This window comes from Nilaparvata lugens, chromosome 6 (assembly GCF_014356525.2).
Source record: "Nilaparvata lugens isolate BPH chromosome 6, ASM1435652v1, whole genome shotgun sequence".
Lineage (NCBI taxonomy): Eukaryota > Metazoa > Arthropoda > Insecta > Hemiptera > Delphacidae > Nilaparvata > Nilaparvata lugens.
The window spans coordinates 35,182,621-35,207,412 of NC_052509.1; the positions used below are offsets into that span (position 1 = coordinate 35,182,621).

Below are 24,792 nucleotides of genomic sequence, written 5' to 3' on the forward strand. Positions count from 1 at the left end.
ATCTTCCGATTGTTACCATTTAGATGTATAATTCAAAATCCCTCTGGGCGTATTTTTGTGCTCTACAATCTGAGATCAGGTAGAGCGCTCTATCTCATATAGATTTCCAGGTACACCTGACAACAATGCACCTGATAATTTTCAGCTTCAACCATCATCACCAACTACATTGCCCTCACATTGATATTTCGCACAACGATAGTTGTTCGTGAGATTCATGAGATAATTTTCTATTAGAATCACCCATTAGATGCACTTCATTTCAGTATTTTCTAGTGGTGAGGCGCGCATAAGGACCCCTCAAGGATCAAAATTTCAAACACTTATAACTTTTGACACAATGCTCTGATTTTATCGTACTACACTTCATTCTCCTCGGCTCGTCAAGAAATTTCATCAGAAGTATTTCACAGGATATGCAGCTTTGAATTTAGAAATTGGCCATTTTTGTGTATTAGAATATGGGTACAAATAAGTAGCCTACAATTAACAATAAATATTCCATTTTTCGAACGAATTTGACTCATGATGCATGATTTTGGACCGCCTTGACGAGCCGAGGAGAATGAGGTGTAGTACGATAAAATCAAAGCATTGTGTCAAAAGTTATTTAGTGTTTGAAATTTCGATCCTTGAGGTGTCCTTAAGCACGCCTTTCCACTAGGAAATACTGAAATGAAGTTGTCACATGGGACATATATATAATAATATATTTATCTCATATTGATCAGGATTTTAGAGTTTCAAATTATAATTTAATGAACAGTCATTTGTCATTAACAGAAAGATTGTTTATTTGTTTGTTTTCAATTTTGACTGAAGCTTTTCTCTAATAACAAACGTGCGCTCGTGCGATATATAGAAAACCGAGGTGACTTTCATGTTTGGCATTGACTGATATTTTATTTATACACCACAATTATCTTTTTGGGGAGAAATCGTTTGATAGGACTCATAGTAAAGTCCTTCTGATCTAGTGAAGAGGATAGGTTTTTTAAATACAGTTTTTCGGGCAGTTTAAAAAAGAATTGTATTATCAGAGAAGACAAGATTGAACCGATTCAGTAGTTCAGATAATTTGATCTTTTATTTTAATTTGTAAAGTCGCGTCTATCGGTGAATTCCAAAAGGAAGGGCATCTCGAAAGGTAGGTGTATATTTTTTTGAGATCCATTTCATTTTATTACCACAAAAATTGAAATCTTTGCAGCCAAGCGAGTACCGGTAGCGTTCATATTTATTTAAGAATTTTTGAAAGCTAGTTTCGTGTAATTGTTTTTTAAATATAGCCTATATTTCCATTTGAAATAGCCCAATCATAATATTTAACCAACGTTATCAATTTAATTAAAGTGTTAGCTATTCTTTTTTTCTTTTGTTATCATTACACCCACCAAAACTCTTAGTTACATCTCTTTCTTTCCTATTTGCTTACAAATAGACATTCCCTGAAGTTACGCATCGCATCTCGTAACATTGCTTGAGGAATGGCTTGGATTTCTCTTCGAATGAAATGGCTTCCATTGCAACTCTTGTGTGATGTTGATAATATTGAAATAAATAAATTAATTATGGGTTTGTATTTTCATAGAGATAAATTTAGTATGGGTTAATTCGAAAAGTGTAGAATTAGGACTTCAACAATGAGACTTTAGTGATCTTGTAGCTGAATTTTGTGTGTAAATTTTTATCGTGAGGAATTTATTTTTCTGTTGAATAATAATTTTCTCACATTAAGATTTTGCTAACTTGCGTCCGGGAAGACTCCAATTTTATGTAGGGTTGAGGTATTCTCACGGAACTGTATTTCCGTTAGCGATGGAAAATACACGTGTATTTGGGAATATTTCAAACTTGCATTATTTTCCTTTCCCACGGAATTATGCTCGTCTCCACGTGGACCGTTGTCTCGTTGGTGGAAGGGGAACATAATTTGCGTGGAATAGTTCAGTTCCAATCAAGCCGCGGCCGAATTTACATTTAAAATCCAGAGGTAGCCTCGGGCCTCGAGGGCTCAAAATTAACGTGTGTGTTGAATTTGTTTGCTGTTTAAGTTTGTTAATATGTATTATTTTTCGCCGTGAGTCAAGTTGAAGTAGTTTATTGATTATTTGAAGTGAATAAGTCAATGTTTGTTTAAATTAGTAAGTTATCCGGGAGTAATCAGTGTAGTGAAAATTTCTAAATAGTAATGAATTTATAAATTGATCGATTGTTAGTGCCATTATATTTTCTAGCTCATGCTAAAAACCCTTGAATGACCGAGTCCCTAGTATCATAAATTTGTAATTAAGAAATGATTAAAGTCCACGCTACCTTCGTGAACAGTTAGAATCCAAATAAGCAGTTAGCAAAATCTTATATGCAGTCATCTTGAATTTTTAGAATGTGCAATGAACCAATATATATTATTTTTGTTTTTGTCCAAATTTAAATTAGTTTAATTCAATTAATAAAATTTTACAAGTTCAATAGAATGCTAAAGTTTGTTGTTTATAAAGTGCCATGACTCGCCCTTTAGAATTTAGAGATCTCTTAATTCTGCCCCCATTCTGGGTCGGTTACACTTGCAATGTGTATGATTTTTCAGCGTAAATACGCGATTTCAAGAAACCACAGAGAAATAAGTACGGGATTGTCAAATCAGGAGACCGCGGGGGCCAAGGAACATTTCCAAAACGAGAGATAACTTTTCCAGGAAAAGCTTGTCGGACACGTTCTATTGGACTTCGAGCAGTGTGTGCCATAGCCTCATCTTGCTGCAACCGAGTTTTGCATTGCTATACGACGACGGCGAAGTGCAGGCAAGGAAAAAATATTAAACATTTCCAAATAGCGGTCTGCGGTAACAGTAACCGCCTCGCCGTTATCGTTTTCAGAAAAATACGGCCCATTGACTCCCACTTCACCTACTGCACACCACACTACCACTCGGACACTGTGTAACGGTTTCTCTTGCAATATTTGCGGATTTTCTCAACACCACAATCGACAGTTCTGCTTATTTAGAGAACCTTCAAAATGAAAATGAGACTCTCATGACGCTCATGAGTAAAACTGCATTCTCGTTTTCGTCCAAGATTGCCAACATTTACTGACAAAACTGTAGACGCGGTCTGTAATCAGTTTTTGACATATTGCAAGCTTATACGGATGGAAATTTAGGTCTTTAATCAAAATGTTTCTTACCATGGAGACAGAAATGCCGAGGTTTGAGGCCCACTTCCAAAGTAAAAGTTTGGGGCTCTCCAACGTAGCGACGCGCACACGATAACATTCTCAGGCGTATGAACGGATTTTCTGGTCCTGGAGGTTTCTTTTTCGTTAATGATCCCGTTGTGTTTACATTATGCATGCATCTCAAAACTGTGTTACAATCTGGAATCGGCCCACGTGGCGGAACATTGAAGTGTCGGCGAAAGTATCGCTGGGTCTGTGTCACGGATTTATTGTTTTCATAAAACTGTCTCACAACAAAAGCACAGTGTTCAAGGGTCCACATCTTGAGTGTAACTGAAACTTCCAACCAGCCTCCGCACTGTATGACTTTCATAGCTGTTTTTCCACATTATTTGCCATAAATACTAAAACATGCATTTCCCGGTAATCATCCTTTATTAAAATAATATAGGCTATTAAAAAATCAGAACTACAATATAAATTGCAAGCACCAATGTACATAGCGACTGGACTACTATCCTTCTACTTGTCTATGAACCAGGAAGATGGCAGACCTGCCGAAAGATCTTGTTGTCATAGTAAGTTAATAAATTCATTTATTGAAAAAATCTGACTGCTATAGTCGTTCTTTTCAGTAACAAAAAAAGTCAATTAATAACAAGCAGTTCGTGATGGAAAACAACATTGAAGAATTAAAATAATCTAGAAAGATCACAATTCCATTTATTTTTTTAACTACAATACAGACATGTTGAAAGTTGGAAATGTACAGCAAGTCAAATTTTACAGTGTCTGATAAAAATAAAATATTGACATTATTATGATTTGTCAATGGATTATCAGTTGATATCAATATCATTGTTTTGGGGATACATACCCATTAAGAAATATAATAACAATAAAAAATGGCATAAAATATACAATGAGATCATAATTTCCTTTTCATTCTCAACAAATTACACCATTGAGATATCCAACTACATAGCATATTATATTGAACAATCACTTATTTTATAAGCTTATAAAATGGGGTAAGGTAATACATGGTAACATCTATGTAAGCCTGTATATCAAAACAGCCAACTACTAATAACAACTTACAAATACATTCAAAGACAATATTCTAATTGATAAATCAATTCAAGAGGCTACTCTAGATTAAAGACTTATAAAGAATAGAAAATAAACTAAAAATTAACAAATGTATAAAAAATTATAGTTATTGTAATATTATATTTTCTAAAATAAAGATTAAAGAAGTCTTATTTTATTGGAGAAAAATTAAAAATATTCAGTTCCATATACTCCAATTCTAATACTTTTATATGCACAGCCTTATAATTCAGCCTTAAATACAATTATTTTTTGTAAGAGATATGACTACTTCTCTTAATTAAAATAGTTGTTTTGGAATGGAGCTTTTCAACGTTCTATTATACTTTTGTAAATTCCATTTCATCTACAATTACTTAGGCCGGATATTGTAGGTCAAACTTGAATATCAAAATAGTGAGATTCACTTCAAATTGTCAGCATTGGCTGAGTTGAAGTAGGGTAAAGTGTTATATGACTGCCACTGCCTATATAGTGACAGCCAACGTCCGAAAGTCCTTGCGCAATGCTGACAGTTTAACATGAATCTTATTATTATGAAAGATTCGAACTGTACTTATGTACTTGAGATTACTGAAAGATTACCAGAGCTGAAAGTTTTATATTAGAGTGTGGTAATTATGTTAACGGATTGTCAAGTGTTTGCAACAACAAAAATGAATAAATTAAATATAATTTATATTAAAACGCTTGCTTACTAGTTTCTTACAATATAACATTCAATATACGGTAATAAAATATTCAAATTTCACATTAAAATAGCAACATTCAATATAATAAGGGGTTCATTGACAAATCTATACCTGAGAAAACTTGACTAAAGCCTTGTGCACTCCAATGCAATTTGCTTCAAATAATTGTCGCCACCATCATGAGAATTACAGTGGTGTGCTCAAGGCTTATATTCAGGCCCATTTTTTCAATGACGGAAAGGTTCCCAACATCAATGTGTTCTTCAAATACATACAGGGTTTGTGAAAAGTTTGGATACAGTTTAATATTTATTTTACTAGGATAGATTTATTTTCTCCCCATACAGAATTTCAAAAGAAAATGAATGGCGAAAACCGCATATCGATATCTCAACCAGTTTTAAAGTTATTTACTTTCAAAGATACTAATAGATCATACTAAAATGAAATAAATCAGTAGCTTGATTAATCAGTAGCTTCAGTTATCTGGCAGATTAGTGAATACAGGTTATATAAGTGTGTACTAACACTTGAAAAAGTAAAATTTTATAGTTTAGATTTTTTTTTAGATTTTCTATGTACTCATTTATTTATTTTTTGTATGATTTATTAATATCTTTGAATGTAAATATCTTTGAAACGGTTTGAGATATTGATATACGTTTTTTGTCAATATTTTTCTCTTAAAATTCTGTATCGAAATCATGTATAATATGACCCTCCTTCCCATTTAAAATAATAGTTGGATTCGAAATGGCGGTTCCAAGATACCATACCATACCCTATAGCGCTACAGCCCTCTGTGGGCCTTGGCCTCCGCCACGATTCTCCTCCATCTCGGTCGATCCTGACACAACTCTCTCCAGTTTCTCACTCCCATCACTCTAAGGTCCTCCTCCACACCATCTATCCATCTCTTTCTTGGACGACCTCTCCTTCTAGGTCCATTTATTTTTCCATTCAGTGTCGCTCTTGGAAGCCTCTCATTATCCATTCTCCACACATGGCCAAGCCATCTTATTATCTGGGCCTTGACAAATCTAACAATATTCTCAACCTGCAGTGCTTCCTCCACCTCTGCATTGCTCCTTCTCCTCCATGTATCAGCTGCTACCCTTACCGCACCAAAAATTTTCCTCACAATTCCTCTCTCAAATACCCTCAATGCCTCTTCGTCTTTCTTAGTCATTGTCCATGACTCAGAACCTTGGCATACAATAGGTCTGATCAGAGTTTTGTAAAGCTTCATTTTACTATTTTTACCTAATACTTTTTATTTACCTATTTACTATTTATTTTTTACCTAATTACTTTTGATGTCATTAGTCTCTTATTTATATAGTATGCTCTGTTCCCACTCATAATACGTTCTGAATTTCATCTGTCATATTGTTTCCAGCATTGAGGATAGTGCCAAGGTACTTAAACTCATTCACCCCTTCAAATACTCTCTCTCCCACCTCCAAGTCAATTGTTCTTCTTCTAGCGTTCACTGCGGACATTCTCATATATTTTGTTTTTCCATCATTGACCTGCAACCCCATTTTTTGTGCCTCACTTTCTAAGCTGGAAAAGCATTCCCTTATGCAGTTAGCATTTCGCGCCATTAAAACCACGTCATCTGCATATGCTCCTACCTGACTCATTCTAAAATATATATTTCCACCCAGGTTCAGGTTCTGTATAGCATGATGCAAGGCAAGGTTGAATAATACCGCCGCTAGCGCATCGCCTTGCTTTACTCCATTTGTGATGCGTATCTCTCTGCTCTTCCTTCCTCCAATTGCTATCCTTGCCGTAGACCCTTCCAGACTCATCTTCACCAGTCGCACAAGCTTTTTAGGAATGCCAAACGATTCAAGCGCATTGACAAGCTGTCCTCTATTTATTGAATCAAATGCCTGTTTGAAGTCCACAAACAGCAGATGTACATCCCTGTTATACTCTATACATCGTTCTAACGCTTGTCGCAGGTAAATATTTGATCAGAGGTTCCCCTCCCTCTTCTGAATCCGCTCTGATATTCACCTATTATTTCCTGCATATATTGAAATTCTGTCCATTAATATGATTGAGAATATCTTGTAGGCCAGATTCAGTAGGGTTATGGCTCTATAGTTGCAGCACTCCTTCTTGTTTCCTTTCTTATATATGGGGACAATGATTCCAACATTCCAATTACCTGGCATCACTTCCTCTTTCCAGACTTGACAAATCAGTTCATGCAGCTCCCTGCTCAGCCCTTCTCCACCATGTTTTATCAGCTCAGCTATTATCTGGTCATTTCCTGGAGCTCTATTGTTATTGAGTTGTCCAATAGCACGCTTTACTTCGTCATGAGTAGGCTCTTCCACATTGATTTCCGGTCCAAGAAAGGTTCTATTTTCTTCATCCTCATTTCTCTGTTGTTCATTCAGTGCAATCTCAAAATATTCCGCCCATCTATCCAACACCTTATCTTCCTCTGTCAAAGCATTTCCATCCCTGTCATTGCAAATATTCAATCTTGGCTGGTAACTTTTGGTCATGCTTCTCACTTCCTTGCAGAAGGCTCTGTCATCTCTCTTCTCTTGCAAGGCGTCTATGTTTCCCAGCTGTCTTTTTAATGATTCTCTTTTCTTTCGTCTACATGTTTTGCTGGCTTCTCGTCGGCTGTCCCTATAATTTTCATAGTTCTGTCTTGTCCTTCTCTGTAGCATTCTTTGCCTGTCTTCATTTCTTCTTTCAATCCTCCTTCGGCACTCCTCATCATGCCTGTCTTCATTTCTTCTTTCAATCCTCCTTCGGCACTCCTCATCATACCACTCTCCATTTCTCGTTTTAGACTCTTCACCAATTGTTTCTTTAGCAGCTTCCACTATCGCCCTTTCCATGCCCCTCCAGTGATCTTCCACAGAATGTCTCCAAGTACCCTGATCAAGCTTTTCCTCCAGCCTCTGTCTGTACCTTTCACTTTCCTGAGTAACCTTCAATTTTGCAGAATTCCATCGGATTCTTCTTTCGTTCTGACATATTTGTTGGTTAGACAGTCTTTCTCTCACCTTAACTCTAACTAGGAAGTGGTCTGTCTCACAATTTGGTCCTCTTAGTGTTCTAACGTCAATCACCGATGATGCATGTCTTTTATCAACTAGTACATGGTCAATCTGATTTACCTGATCACTTCCTGGTACAGACCAAGTTCCAAGGTGGATTCTTTTGTGTTTAAAGCAAGTACTATCAATGATCATATTACAGGAGGCTGCAAACTGTCCCAACATTCTGCCATTATCACTTGTTTCCTCATGCAATGAAAATTTTCCGGCCACATCCGCCATGAAATTTTCTTGGCTGACCTTAGCATTGAAGTCTATTGTCATTGAAGTCATTGGCGGACCAAAATTTTTATGCATCAGAAAAGTAGTTTTTTTTTATTCAAAGAGGATCACTCCCTTGTAAAAGAAATATTCAGCTGTTTCCAAACTTTTCACCAACTCTGTAGACTATTATCTATTTCTAAACCGGTAATAAGTTGTGATTAGGTGGGCTACTATGCAAGTTTCAAGATAGGCCTACTAACATTCCTTGGAATATAAAATGCAATATTGTTATAAAATACACATTAAACATCGACTTCTATTTGATAGACAAATCATATTTATAGTATAAAAGTACATCAAACCTATAGATCAATATCAATCGACATACCTATCTCTATAATATATATATATATATATATATATATATGGTCCACAGTTTAAAGAAAGGTTTATTAGTATTTCTTGGAATATAAAACTATTTTTGTAAATCTCACGTCCGCATTGTACTTTCACGAACTTTCAATGGAGGTTTATTAGACAAATATATACTTATCCAACAATATCATGTACCCACGCTTCAAAATAGGTACAAAACTAACTAGGCAAAATTGCATGAGCATATTATTACAAATAATAAATGCTTTTAAAAAAGCCTCAATCACTTATTTTCCAAAAGAAAATACATTAAATTTAGCGGCTTGCAAAAGGTTACCCACAATGGAGGGGGGAGGAATGGACGCAGAAAGTGAGATTAGAAATTCTTGGGGGAGGGGGGCTCAAAATCTGATCTTTTAGGGTCTCAAAAAATGGTCAGCAGTGTTTAAAATGACTACTAACGACATTTTATAGGGGATATTCCCAATTAATAGGGTGGGGGGAGGTGGGGTGATGTTGGAGCTGAGCTTTTTCTAAATTCAGGTGAGAGGGGGATTGCCACCCCTGTTTGTTTTTACATACCATAAAGGTTTAGACCAAGTAGAATGTTTCTTTCTCACCCAAGTGGTGGGAATTTGATGATGTATAGCTTTATGAAAGTGTAAATTCATTTTTTCTTTAAAAATATACAAGGAGAATAAATTAGCCTTATACTTCAATTTATATTCCTTCAGAGAATACAACTTTCTATATAGTAATGTTATTCAGAAAACAAACAAGGTTTTAAAAAATTGTCTGTTTCTGGGAATTATGAAATAATCTGTTGGTCTTTTTTTTAGGCTGGCCACTAATGATAGAACATGCATGTCACATAAAATAAACAACCATTAAAAATAAATAAAGCTCTGGAAAATTACAAATTATAATGATAGAAATATAATTCAGCCTTAAATGGGGCAGCGAAGAAAAGATAAACAACAAAAAGTGGAGATACAAAAACCATAGCTACCTCAAAAAATTTTGCTTGTTGCGTGCATGTTAAACTGTTAATGACTAGCCTTATACCGACATACCTACAAGCTGAAAGTCAGGATCTTACGTAGTAATTTCACCCTAAACTTAATGACATCAAAATATTCTAACATTCTGGTGAACAGTACCATAAAAGAAATGGGGACAAAACGTAGTGAGAGAAGTCCTACTAAACCGGTTGAAGACAAACTTGGAACACTACTAGAGTAGGTAGCTAAGCTCTTGAAACATCACAAAAGAATTTGAGCTCTTCATTGAAATATTCAATTCAACTTTATCCCATCCCAACCATTGTATAATATGAATATTTTCCTTCACTTTTAATTTGTTTTTTGTCTTTCAATTGTTGATTGAATCTTGGATGCTGGTCATTCAAGTGCTTTGTAAGCGACGATAAATATGCGAAACCTGCATGGCACACAGAGCAAGTATGCTTGTTAGCATCATGCACTGTACTGTGACGTTTTAGGAAATGTAAATTCTTGAAGTCTTGGTTACAAATCTCACAAGTGAAAAGAGAACGGGCGGAATGCGTTTTCATGTGAGCAGCTGCGTGTGTTTCACGCTTGAATAACTTGAAACATTCTTTGCATGAGAATGTTCTGCCTTCTACATGAGTGTGCTTCATGTGGTATTTAAAGTCAGAAACACTATGAAAGATTTTGGTGCACTTTCCACAATTCAGTGAGCTGCCCTTTTTCAACACTTTATTGAGATGTCTGTCTCTGTAATCCTCACTAGAGAACATTTTATTGCAATGACTGCACACAGGCTTCAAATTACTCAGCCCCTTATGATAATTTTCTTGGTGAGCCTGCAAATCACCTTTATCATCAAATGACTTGAAACAGATCCGACAAATGTAGTTTGATGTTTCATGATACATCTTCTTGTGGCGCAAGTAGCTTCCACGGTGGAAAAATGATGAATGGCAATCTTCCACTTTACACGAGAATTTGCGTTTCCTAGAATTTGATAATTCAGCACTGGAAGGTTGTTTCGGATCTGCAACATCTTTTGATTTGGAAATCTTGTCGACAACAATTGCATCACCATTTTCTCGTTTTTCTGTCACATTAACTATATCTGAGGGTTTTGACTCACCTGCTGATGACTGATTATCACGTTTCTTTTCTGAAACACCAACTTGAGCTTTTTCTACTCTTATTATATCACTTTTACGCTTTGTATAACAACGCTGTACTTTGGACGCCAGATTAGAGGAGTTGGGAGATGTATCAAGATTCTGGTCAATGGAGTTGAAATCTTCACGATCAATGGACATGACATCTTCACGATCAATGGGCTTGACATCTTCACGATCAATAAATATCCCCAAAGCTGCCGCTGCTTCAGCTGGAAAAGTAAAGATAAGTAGTGAGAAATACTCCATTACAGTAGCTAATGAGCATTGAAATGATTGTACTTAAACTATTTCACATATAAATGAACTATACATATAATGTATAATAATTCGATGAATAATTAGTTCAGCCCAGTTGCATGGTTGGTCGGTTGGTCAGTCGTTGTCTATTAAATTTAACTGCTAAATTGTCTGTACAATTAAATGAATCACCAACAATTAAACCATTAACCATTATTGTCGTCATCGAATTGCTGGACAATTGGCTCATTGGTTTTTATGCATGGTTTCATCAAATGGCATATTTTTTTTTATTGTGGACTAGCAGGTAACATGTGCTCTGCAGGGGTCTAATTAAAAACTTGACAAACTGAGAAATTGACCTACTGGAATATCAAAGAATTTTGAATAGGCCTATACACATCCTCGGTAAATTAAGAATCTATCTGCAAGATTTCATGTTAATCAGTCCAGTAGTTCAGACTAAAGTAACTATATTACCCAAAAATTTGGAACATGATGATAATAATCAAGCTATAAAGATGAAACTATCATACTACAGTAACTACATTACCCAATTATTATAATAATTATAATTATGGGTAATATAATTACTGTAGTTCAGACCAATGTACCTAGAATACAATGTACTGTACCTGTATTCTAGGTACCTTGGTTCAGACGAAATCATGCATCATTTATGTCCACCTTCCAATTTAGAAAAATCAGGTTGGATTCAAAATGGCAGTTCCAAGATCACCTGGCGGTTAGGTCAATGGCGGGCCAAAATTTAGATGCTACAGAAAAGTACAAGGTACCTAGAATACATTGTATTTTAGGGACATTGGAAAAGTAGTTATTTTTATTCAAATAATATGATCCCCAATCACACCTATCATCAATTTCCCTTGAAAAAAAAATATTCAGCTGTTTCCATACTTCCCACCAACTCTGTATATAGTGTAGATATGGGATAAGAGGATTAATATATAGATTGAAGAAGAATGAGAAGATATAAACTTATTAATAGCATCAATGCTTCTCATTCAAATGATGCTGACACATTGATGTGAATCTCACTATAATTGACCGAGCGAAGTGAGGTCTAAGATTCAAGTCGACGGTTTGGCATTTTTCTCTTTGTTTAAATGTTTATATGTTGCGCATTTACGGCAGAACGCGGTAATAGATTTTTATGAAATTTGACAGGTATGTTCCTTTTTAAATTGCGCGTCGACGTATATATAAGGTTTTTGAATATTTTGCATTTCAAGGATAATATAAAAGGAAAAAGGAGCCTCCTTCATACGCTAATATTAGAGTAAAAATCAGACTATAGAATTATTCATCATAAATCAGCTGTCGAGTGGATTATAAATTGCATGCCATGACGCATGCAATTCAATATCTCAATGTAACTTGGTAAAAAATCAGCTGCTGTGTATAATTTTAATTGCATGCCATGACGCATGCAATTCAATATCTCAATGTAACTTGGTAAAAAATCAGCTGCTGTGTATAATTTTAATTGCATGCCTCATTGAATGCAATGTTTATGCACTATTAAATGAACTATTAATTGGGTGCAATAACGCATGCTCGAGACAGAGAAAGTTCCAGAGACAATACTATGTCATTTTATTTATTAATTAATAGTTATTATTATTAATTAATAGTTATTATAATTAATTAACAGTTATTATAATTAATTAATAACTAAAATGACATAGTATTGTCTCTCGAACTTTCTCTGCTTTGAACTCGGGCTGTCCTGTTGTCAGTATGTCTTGAAGGAGATTAGCTTTTGATGTTAGCATTTTTGATACACTAACCCCGGTTTTCACACCGATATCACGCCGACATGACATGCAGACAGGATTTACTCTGATGGACAGTATAAGAGGAGGCTGCGGTTTATAACTGCGAGAGGTCTACTGTTCACAGAACTACTAGTTTATTTACATTAGATAAGGTGAAGATCATTACCCTAATGATCACACCTGTTAATCTCAATTATTTATGACATTTTTACTTTCATCCCAGCTTGTATTATGTGAAAACTCTCATTAAATGAAATTATATTATCATGGAAGTCAATTAATTGATCGCAGTAAGGTCTAACGCAGATTGAGGTCTATGTTTCGACTCAGATTCTCTGATTGTTGTCTGTATGATTCTCTGATTGTTGTCTGATTCTCAGATTTTGTCTGTCTGTATGTAACTCATTTACGGTCAAACGCGTTGATAGAATTCTATGAAATTTGGCAGGAATATTCCTTTTCTAACTGCGCGTCGATGTATACAAAGGTTTTTTAAAAATTTTGCATTTTAAGGATAATACGAAAGAAAAAGGAATTTCCTCCATACTTCGATATCACTATATCTACTCTGAAGATTGGATTATCAGACTAGAGAATAATTATTCATAAATCAATCAGCTGACAAGTAGATTATTCATTCAATTTATTTTTACTTTCCTTGCCCTATTACCATAGGTAAGGAAAGTATTGCTTTCCGAAAAAATTAAGGTACCCTAATTTCTAAATTTCTATACGTTTCAAGGTCCCCTGAGTCCAAAAAAGTGGTTTTTGGTTATTGGTCTGTATGTGTGTGTGTGTGTGTGTGTGTGTGTGTGTGTGTGTGTGTGTGTGTGTGTGTGTGTGTGTGTGTGTGTGTGTGTATGAGTGTATGTGCGTCTGTGTACACGATATCTCATCTCCCAATTAACGGAATGACTTGAAATTTGAAACGTAATGTCCTTACAATATAAGGATCCGACACGAACAATTTCGATCAAATGCGATTCAAGATGGCGGCTAAAATGGCGAAAATGTTGTCAAAAACAGGGTTTTTCGCGATTTTCTCGAAAACGGCTCCAACGATTTTGATTAATGTTATACCTGAAATAGTCATCAATAAGCTCTATAAACTGCCACAAGTCCCATATCTGTAAAAATTTCAGGAGTTCCGCCCCATCTATGCAAAGTTTGATTTTAGATTCTTTATTATCAAGCTTCAGATACAATTTAAACAAAAAAGCATGAGAATCTCTACAATTAATGTTCAGTAACATTTTCACCTAAAATTAAAAATAAACCCGAAAATCGAGAAAATGTGATTATCCAATTGCAAACTATTGGCAACTGTTGATTCTATTAAATGATTCACTATGAAGAGATAGCAGACCTCGTGTGTCTCCAGCGTTATTACCCTGTCACCAGCTGGCTCAGAATCTTTGAATAGTAGACTTGAGATGCGCGGGAACACTACCGTAGCGTCAGGTGATCAATTTTCATAACGGCAAGGAACGTTGTGTGAGTGCGCCACACCAGATTTTTTAATATCGGGGACCGAGCTTCGCTCTGGAGTACAAAAGCATAAAAAAATTTATAACGAAAGAAGAAATTATAATAACATTCATAGTTCATACAGAAATGTTCCATCTAGTCACATCTAAATTGAGATTAAATGAAATTTAGGAATGCAAAAATTTCCCTCACAAAGGCCCGGTTGCACAAAAGCCGGTTAAATTTTAATCCTAATTTCACGTGAACCAAATCAGAGAAGACCATTTCAAAAAGATGGATCTACTGGAGTTAATCAGGATTGAAAATAACCCGGCTTTTTTGCAACCGGCACTAAGTACCTGATTGAATGATTACAAAAGTTCAACAGCTGAGTCATAATTTTGACACAGTCCCACACACATGAACTCGCTCACTCACTTCCATCATCAACAGACGACGAAATAATTATTATCAGCTGTTTTTCCAAGGATGAATAATAATTATCCTTTTAATGTCCTTTTAACCTGGAGGGCGAAGTTAGGGCGCAGCCGGCCCTCTCTCCCACTTAACCCTCCTATACAATTCTAATGCATCTACATCACAACATAAGGAAATAATCTCTTAAATAGAATAATAAGTAATATGATAAAAAAGTATAAATCAATAATTGAAAAAAAAACAATTTCATTTAATTTAGTGGAATATATTTTAGACTGAAAAAGATTAAAAAATAAGTTAGAAAATAGAGTTATAGAAAGTTTTTTAAGCAAGAAACAATAAAATTTCACGCAAACACACACCTTTCACACACGCAAACACACCTCCTCATCCTATGCCCTGATCGCCCTCCCTCAGCCACGCCAAGACCTCCGCGCCGAACAGTGTCCACCTCTCCACACTCCTCAAAGCTGCGGGTAAACTATTCCACAGTCTGCAAGCAGTCACACAGAACGACATATTATATGTCACAGTGCGATGGATGAGAATGCTCAACAGGCTTGCACCATGCCTCGTTTCCCTTCTGTTGATTCCTGCGAGGAATTGAAATTTCTGACTCAAGTAGAGAGGAGACCCAGTTGCCAGAACCTTGTGGAGGAGCATCAGCACATGATAAATTCTGCTGTCTCGAAGCTTCAAAATACCCATCTGAGTGATGTAAGGGCTTATGTGGACCACATCTCCATAATGGAAATGCGGAAATATCAAGGTCTTTACAAGCATTATTCTCTCCCGTAAGGGGATAACAGCTCCAATTCTCTTCAGTGAGTGAATGCCTGCAAAGACCCTGTTGCAAGTCTTTGTCACTTGTTCAGTCCAGTCTAGGTGTCTGTTAAATGTAAGTCCCAAGTTTGTAATGTTTTCACTATAATCCAGTCTATGTGAGTTAATTTCGATGAAAAGTACATGGTTAAAGTCAAGTTGGTTCAAAAGTCTTCTATTACCTATAACAATTGCTTTGGATTTTGATTCATCAATTTTCAATCCATGCTGTGCTGTCCAGAGTGAGACAGCAGTCAGGTCCTCATTCATAAGAGTAACTGCTTCACCAAAGTTATCAGTCTTGAAATGTCTATAAATCTGTAGGTCGTCTGCATTAAGATGAAATCTGGAGTGTCTGAGTCGGTCAGTTACGTCATTTACATACAAACTAAACAGTAGTGGTCCCAAAACTGAACCCTGAGGTACCCCCCTGTTGACCACCCTCCATCGAGACGTGCTGTCCAATCTAACACACTGCTGTCTGTCAAGAAGGTATGACCTCACCCATGCCACACTACTCTCAGAAAAGCCATAATTTTTCAGTTTTTTCAAAAGCAGTGGGTGATAGATACAATCGAATGCCTTGCTCAAGTCAATTAACACCATCAGTGTAGACTGTCTCCTATCCATGGCCATTCGAATGTCATCTGAGACACAGAGCAAAGCTGATGTGGTGCTGTGTCCTCCTCGGAATCCAGACTGATGTTCGCTGATGATTCCTTTCCGAGTATAGCCGCTAATTTGCTTATGAGCAAGCCTCTCCTGACCCTTAGACAAGACAGACAGTATGCCGACCGGCCGATAATCAGAAGGTGAAGTAGGATTAGAAACTTTGTTGAATGGAATGATCATGGAAAATTTGAATGCAGATGGGAAGCTGGAGGTCATAAATGATGTATTGCATAAATGTGTGATGAACGGAGAAACAAGAGGCAGAATTAGTTTGATGAATCTCACTGGAAGTGCATAGGCGCCGACAGCATTACTTTTAATATCACAGATTGATCTAATGACATCCAGCTGCGTTACTGCTGCCAAGTGAAACCTACCTAGAAACCTAGGATGAGACCTAGTGCAATCGAATTTTTATATTATAAACCTACTATCTTCTGAATTTCGTGAGAATCGTTAGAGCCGTTTTCGAGATCCGGTGAAATACAAACATATAAGGTCTATATGGTTTCAATATTTTGTTTTGCAGACATGACATTATGATGCGTGCCCATCAGTATCAATAATCTCACATTAAAAAAACAATTGGAGATTGAAAATAAAATCAGCAAGAGAGTTTTCCATAGTCTGTTGAAAACGAGAGAAAGAGAGTGTGAGTAGTGATGTGGATCGGGAATATTCCCAGAGAGAAGGGACTCATGATTTGGAAATGTTTCCAAGGCCAAGAAATTGTGAGAATTTTTGGGAACTTAGGGGAATTTATAAAATTGCTCAAAAACTATTCAAATTGATCAATATCACTCATATTTTACATTTTTAATATAGTCAATAAATTATCATTCTATTTGATATTGATCAAGCTCAGCCACATTTTACATTAATATAATCAACTAGCAGGGCATCCGTGCTTCGCTACGGGAATTGAAAGATAAAATTATTTTTGTGAAACATTTATAATCTTAATCCTACCAAAATTGTTAAAATCGTTTTTGAGATTACGCCACAACTTGGCATGAAAATGATTGAGTCAAATCATTCGAATAATAAATAAATTAATGTGTTGGAAGTGCTCTGTAGAAGAGTAGTCTAATTGCAGCCAATTTTGTAGAATATTGGGCAGGGCTTAAGAGTTGACCTCGACTTTATTCATTGGTAATTAATATTTCCCATTGACAGTTATCAAATAAGCAGTGATCATGTTATTTTTGTTTTTGCTTGATGCAATTGAACATTAAATTCCAAATCAAGTTGATTCGAAATTTGATGACTCTGGTAGCCTATCTTGTGAATTCTGGAATTTTTGGCATAGCCTGTCGCTTACTTTTCGTTTCACTTATCCAAAAGTGTAAAAGCAGCCAATCCACTGATTCTTTCTTCCATGAAAGTCCATTCATACATAAGAGTGCATTCATAATAGTTAGTATAACATATTGTGGCTGATTTCTCATGTCCTAAACTTTACTATAATAAATATTGAAGTGGGATCATTTTGAAGTGAATTTGCATAAATCTGAATAGAGTGTATTCAATCACTCTGATAATTGACTACTATTATATGATTTCTTTCTTTGATCTTATAATAAATATTGAAGTGGGATCATTTTGAAGTGAATTTGCATAAATCTGAATAGAGTGTATTCAATCACTCTGATAATTGACTACTATTATATGATTTCTTTCTTTGATCTTAGCTTGAGCCCAAAAGCTTAGGGATGAAAATTTGGATGTAAAATAACATGTAACTCAATTTCTATCTAAATTTACAACTTTAGTATTCACTTGTGATCTATCAATAGGTTTGTCTTGTGCCATGCAATGACATCATGAACGAAATAGGAGCAGCTGATAGAATATTATGTTTTTTCCATTTAGTTTTCAGCTGATTTTGAAACATGAAAATATCAGGCCCAGTAGCACAAAAGCCTGTTAAATCAGGATTAAATTTCATGAGAATTAATCAGAGCAGGGTTTTTTTAATAGAAGACTTCTCTGATCGGTTCTCGTGGTATTTAGTCCGGAGAATGGATTAACAGACAGTGCTACTGGCTCTCTCAAGGCCATGGCTGCGTACGAACATAGAGCAACAGAGGATCCAATACAACAGAAGCTGAAGAAATTAGTCGCATTTCTATCACCTCACATTCAACTACCATATGTTTGGAGAGATCGATTTTAAATTTCTTTTGCTATCATCCGGTCCTTTTCTGAATCTATTTTTCCAGATGTTCCATGAATATTTAAATGTTTTAAAATAGGGTTGCCAAAATTGGTAACTCAACTACAGCTATTATAATATTTTTCATTTGCTCACACTCACTTACGTTTTCAACAGACTATGGAAAACTTTTTTCTGATCAGCTGCTACTTGATGCAAAAATAATCCTTTCTTAAGGAACTTCAGCGAATTTTCCCAGAGTTAAGACCTGTTCCAAAATAATGTTTTTTATCGCAAACCCACTATATTCTTGATTTAATCAAAATCGTTAGAGCTGTTTTCGAGATCCATCCGACATACATACATATCCACAAACACACATACTCAAACAGAAATTGATTTCTTAGTATAATTGACTTCAATGATTATGATTTCATTCAATGAGAGCTTATTTCACATAATAATAACAGCTGGCATCAAAAGCAAAAATGTCAAACATGATTGAAATTGAAACAGTAGCGATCATCAACATTATTTATTATATTATTATCTTCATAATATAATATTATTATGATCTAAAGTAGCCAAATTATAGTAAGATTCACATCAATGTGTCAGAATTGTTTGAATGGGGAGCATTGATGCTATTAATGAGGAATACTGACAGTCAACGAACTATTATGCATATTCTCCAATATTTTTATCGAAAGCTACCTTCTATTTTCTTTGGTAAAACAATCAATGTTTGAGACTAATTGATTCATGGGAAAAGCGCCTTACTTCCATGGAAGTTATTTTTTTTACATTAGGAAAAGCAACAACAGCTATTTTGCCGTTTTAATAAATAACCCCTTTCTTTCGCCCAAGTTATATTTTGGCCGAATTTCCTCATTCTTTGCAAATAGATTCCACAACGGACACTTTTGAAGTTTTAAAAATACCCTCCATATATCATACTGAATTATTAAAATTTAATTCGTTTTCGTGATGCCAGATATACAAAAAAAATAGTCTTGGTAGAATAGGATGAATTGATTGAAGCAACTCCAGACATAAAAGTTTGTTTTATGAAAAATAAAAATTATCTATACTCAAAGGTATAGCTCCGATTGAAGCAGCAGTGCTCAATCAATTTGTTCTCGATAAATGCATTTTAATTAGTTCTTCAACTTGGTGCCAACCTAATGAAGTCATCTCAACTTAATGCCGCCTACCTGACAAAATTATTAATTTAGTTGCCAGATAGTCAACAACTGTTTTGAAGATGTACTCTCTCTAGATTATTGTTCTGTAATAACATATGATATGGACATTTCAATTATAATTAAGAGTTTGGGAGAAGAAGAATATACATGCTAAAAGTCGAACTTTACACCCTTAGAGTTGAAATATTACCAAAAGATTTCTTAGTGAGCTCCTAGGACGTATGAGGAAGCTATATTCCAAGCTTTGTTGCAATCCATCCTGTAGTTTTCCAGAGATCGTGATCAGTGAGTGAGTGAGTGAGTGAGTGAGTCAGTGAGATTAATTTTATAAGTATAGATGAATCATCTTTCTTTGAGCCTGTTTTTGCTCACTCACTCATTGTCTTTTAAAATACTTGTGGTCAATGAAAGATTTTAAAGGGAAAAGTTTGAAACATATTATTTTTGACCCCACAGGGTTCATCACCTCACAATGAACAATACATTCAACTACCATATGTTTGGAGAGATCGATTTTAAATTTCTTTTGCTATCATCCAGTCCTTTTCTGAATCTATTTTTCCAGATGTTCCACGAATACTGCAATGTTTTAAAATAAGGTTGCCAAAATTGGTAACTCAACTACAGCTATTATAATATTTTTCATTTGCTCACACTCTCTTACGTTTTCAACAGGCTATGGAAAACTTTTTTCTGATCAGCTGCTACTTGAGGGACCAATAATCCATCCGACATACATACATATCCACAAACACATATTCAAACAGAAATTGATTTCTTAGTATAATTGACTTCAATGATTATGATTTCATTCAATGAGAGCTTATTTCACATAATAATAACAGCTGGCATCAAAAGCAAAAATGTCAAACATGATTGAAATTGAAACAGTAGCGATCATCAACATTACTTATTATATTATTATCTTCATAATATATTATTATTGTGATCTAAAGTAGCCAAATTATAGTAAGATTCACATCAATGTGTCAGAATTGTTTGAATGGGGAGCATTGATGCTATTAATGAGGAATACTGACAGTCAACGAACTGTTATGTATATTCTCCAATATCGGAGCCGGAAGGGATTTTCTTCAAAATGGTGATACTTTCGAGAGAGCTCATATCTAGAAAACTATGAGAGATATGGAAAAATGTTGAAAATTACACTTGTAAGCTTCAATTTTGTGTTCAACAAAAATGTTCGAAAGCCACATAGCCTATTGTTCGAAATATATTCTTAAAACCAAAATATAGTATTTTCAAACCACCCCCAACCCCTTGGACATAGGGTAGGAGTGAAGACTTTTGGAATGTTTACCACCTCGCTATCCTTAAAAGGACTGCGAGGTCAAAAATTGGGTTACAAACTTTTCCTTCTATAGGTACCGTTTTTTGAGCATTCGTTGCCTGGACTAGTATCTTATTACAAGTTAAGTGAGCCTTAATGACTCTTGAAAGGCTGTGAGCTGTGTAATTATTTCCTTTCTTATATTGAATTAAATTCAAGTATGTTCTTGTTTTAGGCTTTTGGCTGTATTTTATCATTTCTAGTTTTTGGATTAATTATATTGTACTCTAATCTTTATATTCAGGGGTTGAATTATTTTTGTGCGGAGAAATTGAATAGAATCATGCAATCAAAGTGAAATTACACTCAATAATTTATTGACTTTGTTTACCTGATCTAAAGGCATTTATTATTAAATAAAAAAATCTGATTCAACATGAGTAAGACAAAGTAGCATGATAATAGTGGTAAAATTAATTTGTGATTTAGAAAATTTTATTGAGTGCTCATTTCTCCTTCCTTTCATGAAAATGATCAGTCTATGAACTTGAAATTATTACACTTTTCTTAAAACTTATTAAAAATTTCAAGTTATTCAACCTTATATTTCTTACATAAATCTGTTGTATAACAGGTGATTGAAACCTTGTGTAACAGAAAACGTATTTTTTGGTAATTTTAGATGAAAGATATAATAAATTTCCTCAAGTTCCCATAAATTCCCGGGAATTTATGATTTTTGGGAATATTTCCCTTAAGTTCCCTGGGAATATTTCCTCAATCTTAAATTCCCAGATATTTTACATCACTAAGGGCCGGTTTCCGAGCTCGGGATTTAGAAAAGTCCTAGACTTTAAACAGCTGGAGTCAGAAAATTGGCTTTCCAAAACGGGGCGTAGTCGCAGTCATTGTCATAGTCACGTTTGAATTAAATTTCGAAAAACTAGAAAATTTAACGCAAATAAAATAAAGAGAAAATAGTGTAAAGTTTCAGCTATTTTGAATTATTTGAGAAAGTCTAATTTTGTCAAGGAAAAATGTTTACAATTTTTTTTCTATTGGTCAATACTATAGCCATCTAGTCTAAAGACTAATGAGCTAATTTTTTTCTATCCTAAATTACTACTTGAAAAATTGAACAGTGAATTTTTCATTAGGAACTCTACTGCTATTGTTTAATTAATATGTACACTTATTGACTGCACTATAGAAGCTAGATTCACTCAATCACTGCTCTGCTCATTCACTGGACACTACTTGAACAAGCACTACACTAGTTCAAATGGTTTCCTCCTTTTGAGCCTCTGCACCAGCCCTCCATTGTCTAGCAGCTGGATCGCCTTGAAGTTGTCATGTTGGTGCAGTCACCCCTCGTGTCTCTCATCATGCCTCTGGATCTCGGTGGACACCAGGTCGATGTGCAGGTCTCTATGAAGATCGCTGTTCCTGACATACCAAGGAGCATCCACAATGTTCCTTAGCACTTTGTTTTGAAAACTTTGTATGACATTGATGTTGCTGTCTTTGGTACACCCCCAAAGTTGTATACCATACATCCATACTGGCTTTAATATCTGTTTGTACAGAAGTACTTTGTTTCGGATTGAAAGGATGGAGTTTCTTTTGATCAGCCAATACAGCTTCTTATATTTGATTCCAAGCTCTTCTCTCTTCTTCTTGACATGGGCCTTCCAGCGAAGCTTTGCGTCCAAGGTCATACCTAGATACTTGGCATCATTAGCATATGGTACAACTTGGTTGTTGATAGTTATTGGTATGGGCAGGTCCTTCTTATTGGTAATATTGATGTGAATCGACTTTGTTTCATTCAATTTCATTCTCCACTTTCTAGTCCAATCTTGAATTTTGTTTATATATCTCTGTAGTTTCTCTGTTACAATATGAATATTACTGTCTACTGATAATATGGCTGTGTCATCTGCAAATGTTGCTGTAGTATTCTAATCAAGGCTGGAAATATCGCTGGTATAGAGTAGGTAAAGAACTAGTCCCAGAACACTGCCTTGAGGAACTCCTGCTTTCATTTCCTTCAAATCAGAATATGAACTTTCATGCCTGACCCTAAATTATCTTTCAGTCAGATAGGATTGTAATATATATGTATATTGCATTGGTAGCACTTTTTTGAGCTTGAAAATGAGACCTTCATGCCATACTTTATCAAAAGCTTGCCCTATATCAAGGAAAGCTGCTGAACAAACTTTTTTCTCTTCTAAGCACTTATCTATTACATTTATAATCCGATGCACTTGATCTATTGTTGAGTGTTTCACTCTGAAGCCACAAATTGGTGATTTGGAATTAAGTGCTGTCTCTCAATTATTGGTTTTAGCCTACTCAGTAAAATCCTTTCAAACAACTTGGATAGGACCGGTAACAATGATATTGGCCTATATGATGATACTTCATGTGGCTCTTTACCTGGCTTCAGTAGCATTATAACCTCTGCTACTTTCCATATTCCTGGTACGAATTTTAGTCTGAAAGAAGCATTCAAAATGTTTGTTAATTTCACAATTGCTTTCCTTGGTAGGTGTTTGAGGACTGAGCCGGTTATCATGTCAAATCCACTGTTTTTTTTGTTATTCAGATTTCTCTTTTCACTTCTTCTACAGTGACAAGCATTATTTCTTGATTCGGCTGTAAGATATTCTCATCCGCTTCTAAAGTTTCCTCTTCACCTGAGTTGATTGGCTGGAAAACGTTTACAATATGATCCGCAAATGTCTGTGCCTTTTCATCACTACTCCTTGCCCATTGTCTGTCCTGCTTTCTGAGAGGAGGAGATTGTTGAATGATTCGTTTTATTTTTTAGCTGCCTTCCAGAGTGATTAGTCCGTACTGCATTCTGCTGTCAAGTTTCTCAAGTAACTATTAATTTATTCATCCTTGATACATTGAATCTCTCTCCTTAGTTCTTGAGTTAGATTGTTCAAAGCTCTTTTGTCTTGGGGGGAACGTGATTGCTGCCATCTCCTTCTAGCTCTTCGTTTTTCAATAATCAATTCTCTGATTTCCACAGGATGATTATTTCCAGTGGTTCTTCTTCTGATTTGTGGGGTATTACACCATGCTGCCTGTTGGATATCAGTCACAAACTTCTCCAACTCCTGATCAATATGTTCTTCGTTCCTTAATGGTGAGTTCAATTCTATTCTTTCCTCCAGCATCTGTTGGAAGCCATCCCAATCAGTGCGGCTATTTACTAACGCTGGACAAGTATTTTCCTTCCTTAGAATTGAATCACTCAGAGTCATAATGATGGGTGAGTGGTCGGAATTAAGGTCGAAACTATCCTCTAAATACAAATAAGTAACTGATATATTTTTTGTCAGGAAGAAATCTATGAGATCTGGGATTTTCCTCGTATCGGTGGGCTAGTAGGTTGGTTTACCAGTTGAAAGAGCTTCGCACCTCATCTCTTTCATTGCTTCGAAGAGCTGTCTTCCCTTGTGAGTTGTTAAGCGCGATCCCCAATGCACGTGCTTTGCATTGATATCACCACCAAGAATGAATTTTTCTCCTAACATATCAAGCAATGTCAAATACTCCTCTCTTCTGATGGAATATCTGGGAGGACAGTAAATAGCTGCAACAGCTAAGTGATAATTTACTGCTTGAACTGCTACACCTATCAATTGAATTCTATCACTTTCATGTTTCACTTCTTCATGATGTAGATTGTATCTGATGATGATGGCACTCCCACCCCTCGCGACATTGCTGGGATGTAAAGCATGATAGATCTTAAAGCCTTTGAAACTTTGAATTTGATAAACGATTGATTTGTAAAGTGAGTTTCAGATATAAGACATATATCTATTTTTTCTATGTCTAGAACTGCTTC

The 24,792-nt window shown here is 35.4% G+C and overlaps 1 protein-coding gene across 4 annotated transcripts in view; it reads right to left on the bottom strand.

Moving 5' to 3' along the window:
• Positions 1–3,878: 3,878 nt before the first annotated feature.
• LOC111058374 (zinc finger protein 337) overlaps positions 3,879–24,792 on the bottom strand; it is a 30,770-nt gene continuing 9,856 nt past the window's right edge. For all 4 annotated transcript variants that reach the window (XM_039430697.1, XM_039430700.1, XM_039430698.1 and 1 more), the window contains exon 2: positions 3,879–11,047. In XM_039430697.1, the coding sequence (XP_039286631.1) occupies positions 7,010–8,377 (1,368 nt within the window). In that variant the 5' untranslated portion in view covers positions 8,378–11,047 and the 3' untranslated portion in view covers positions 3,879–7,009. The remainder of the gene's footprint in view (positions 11,048–24,792) is intronic.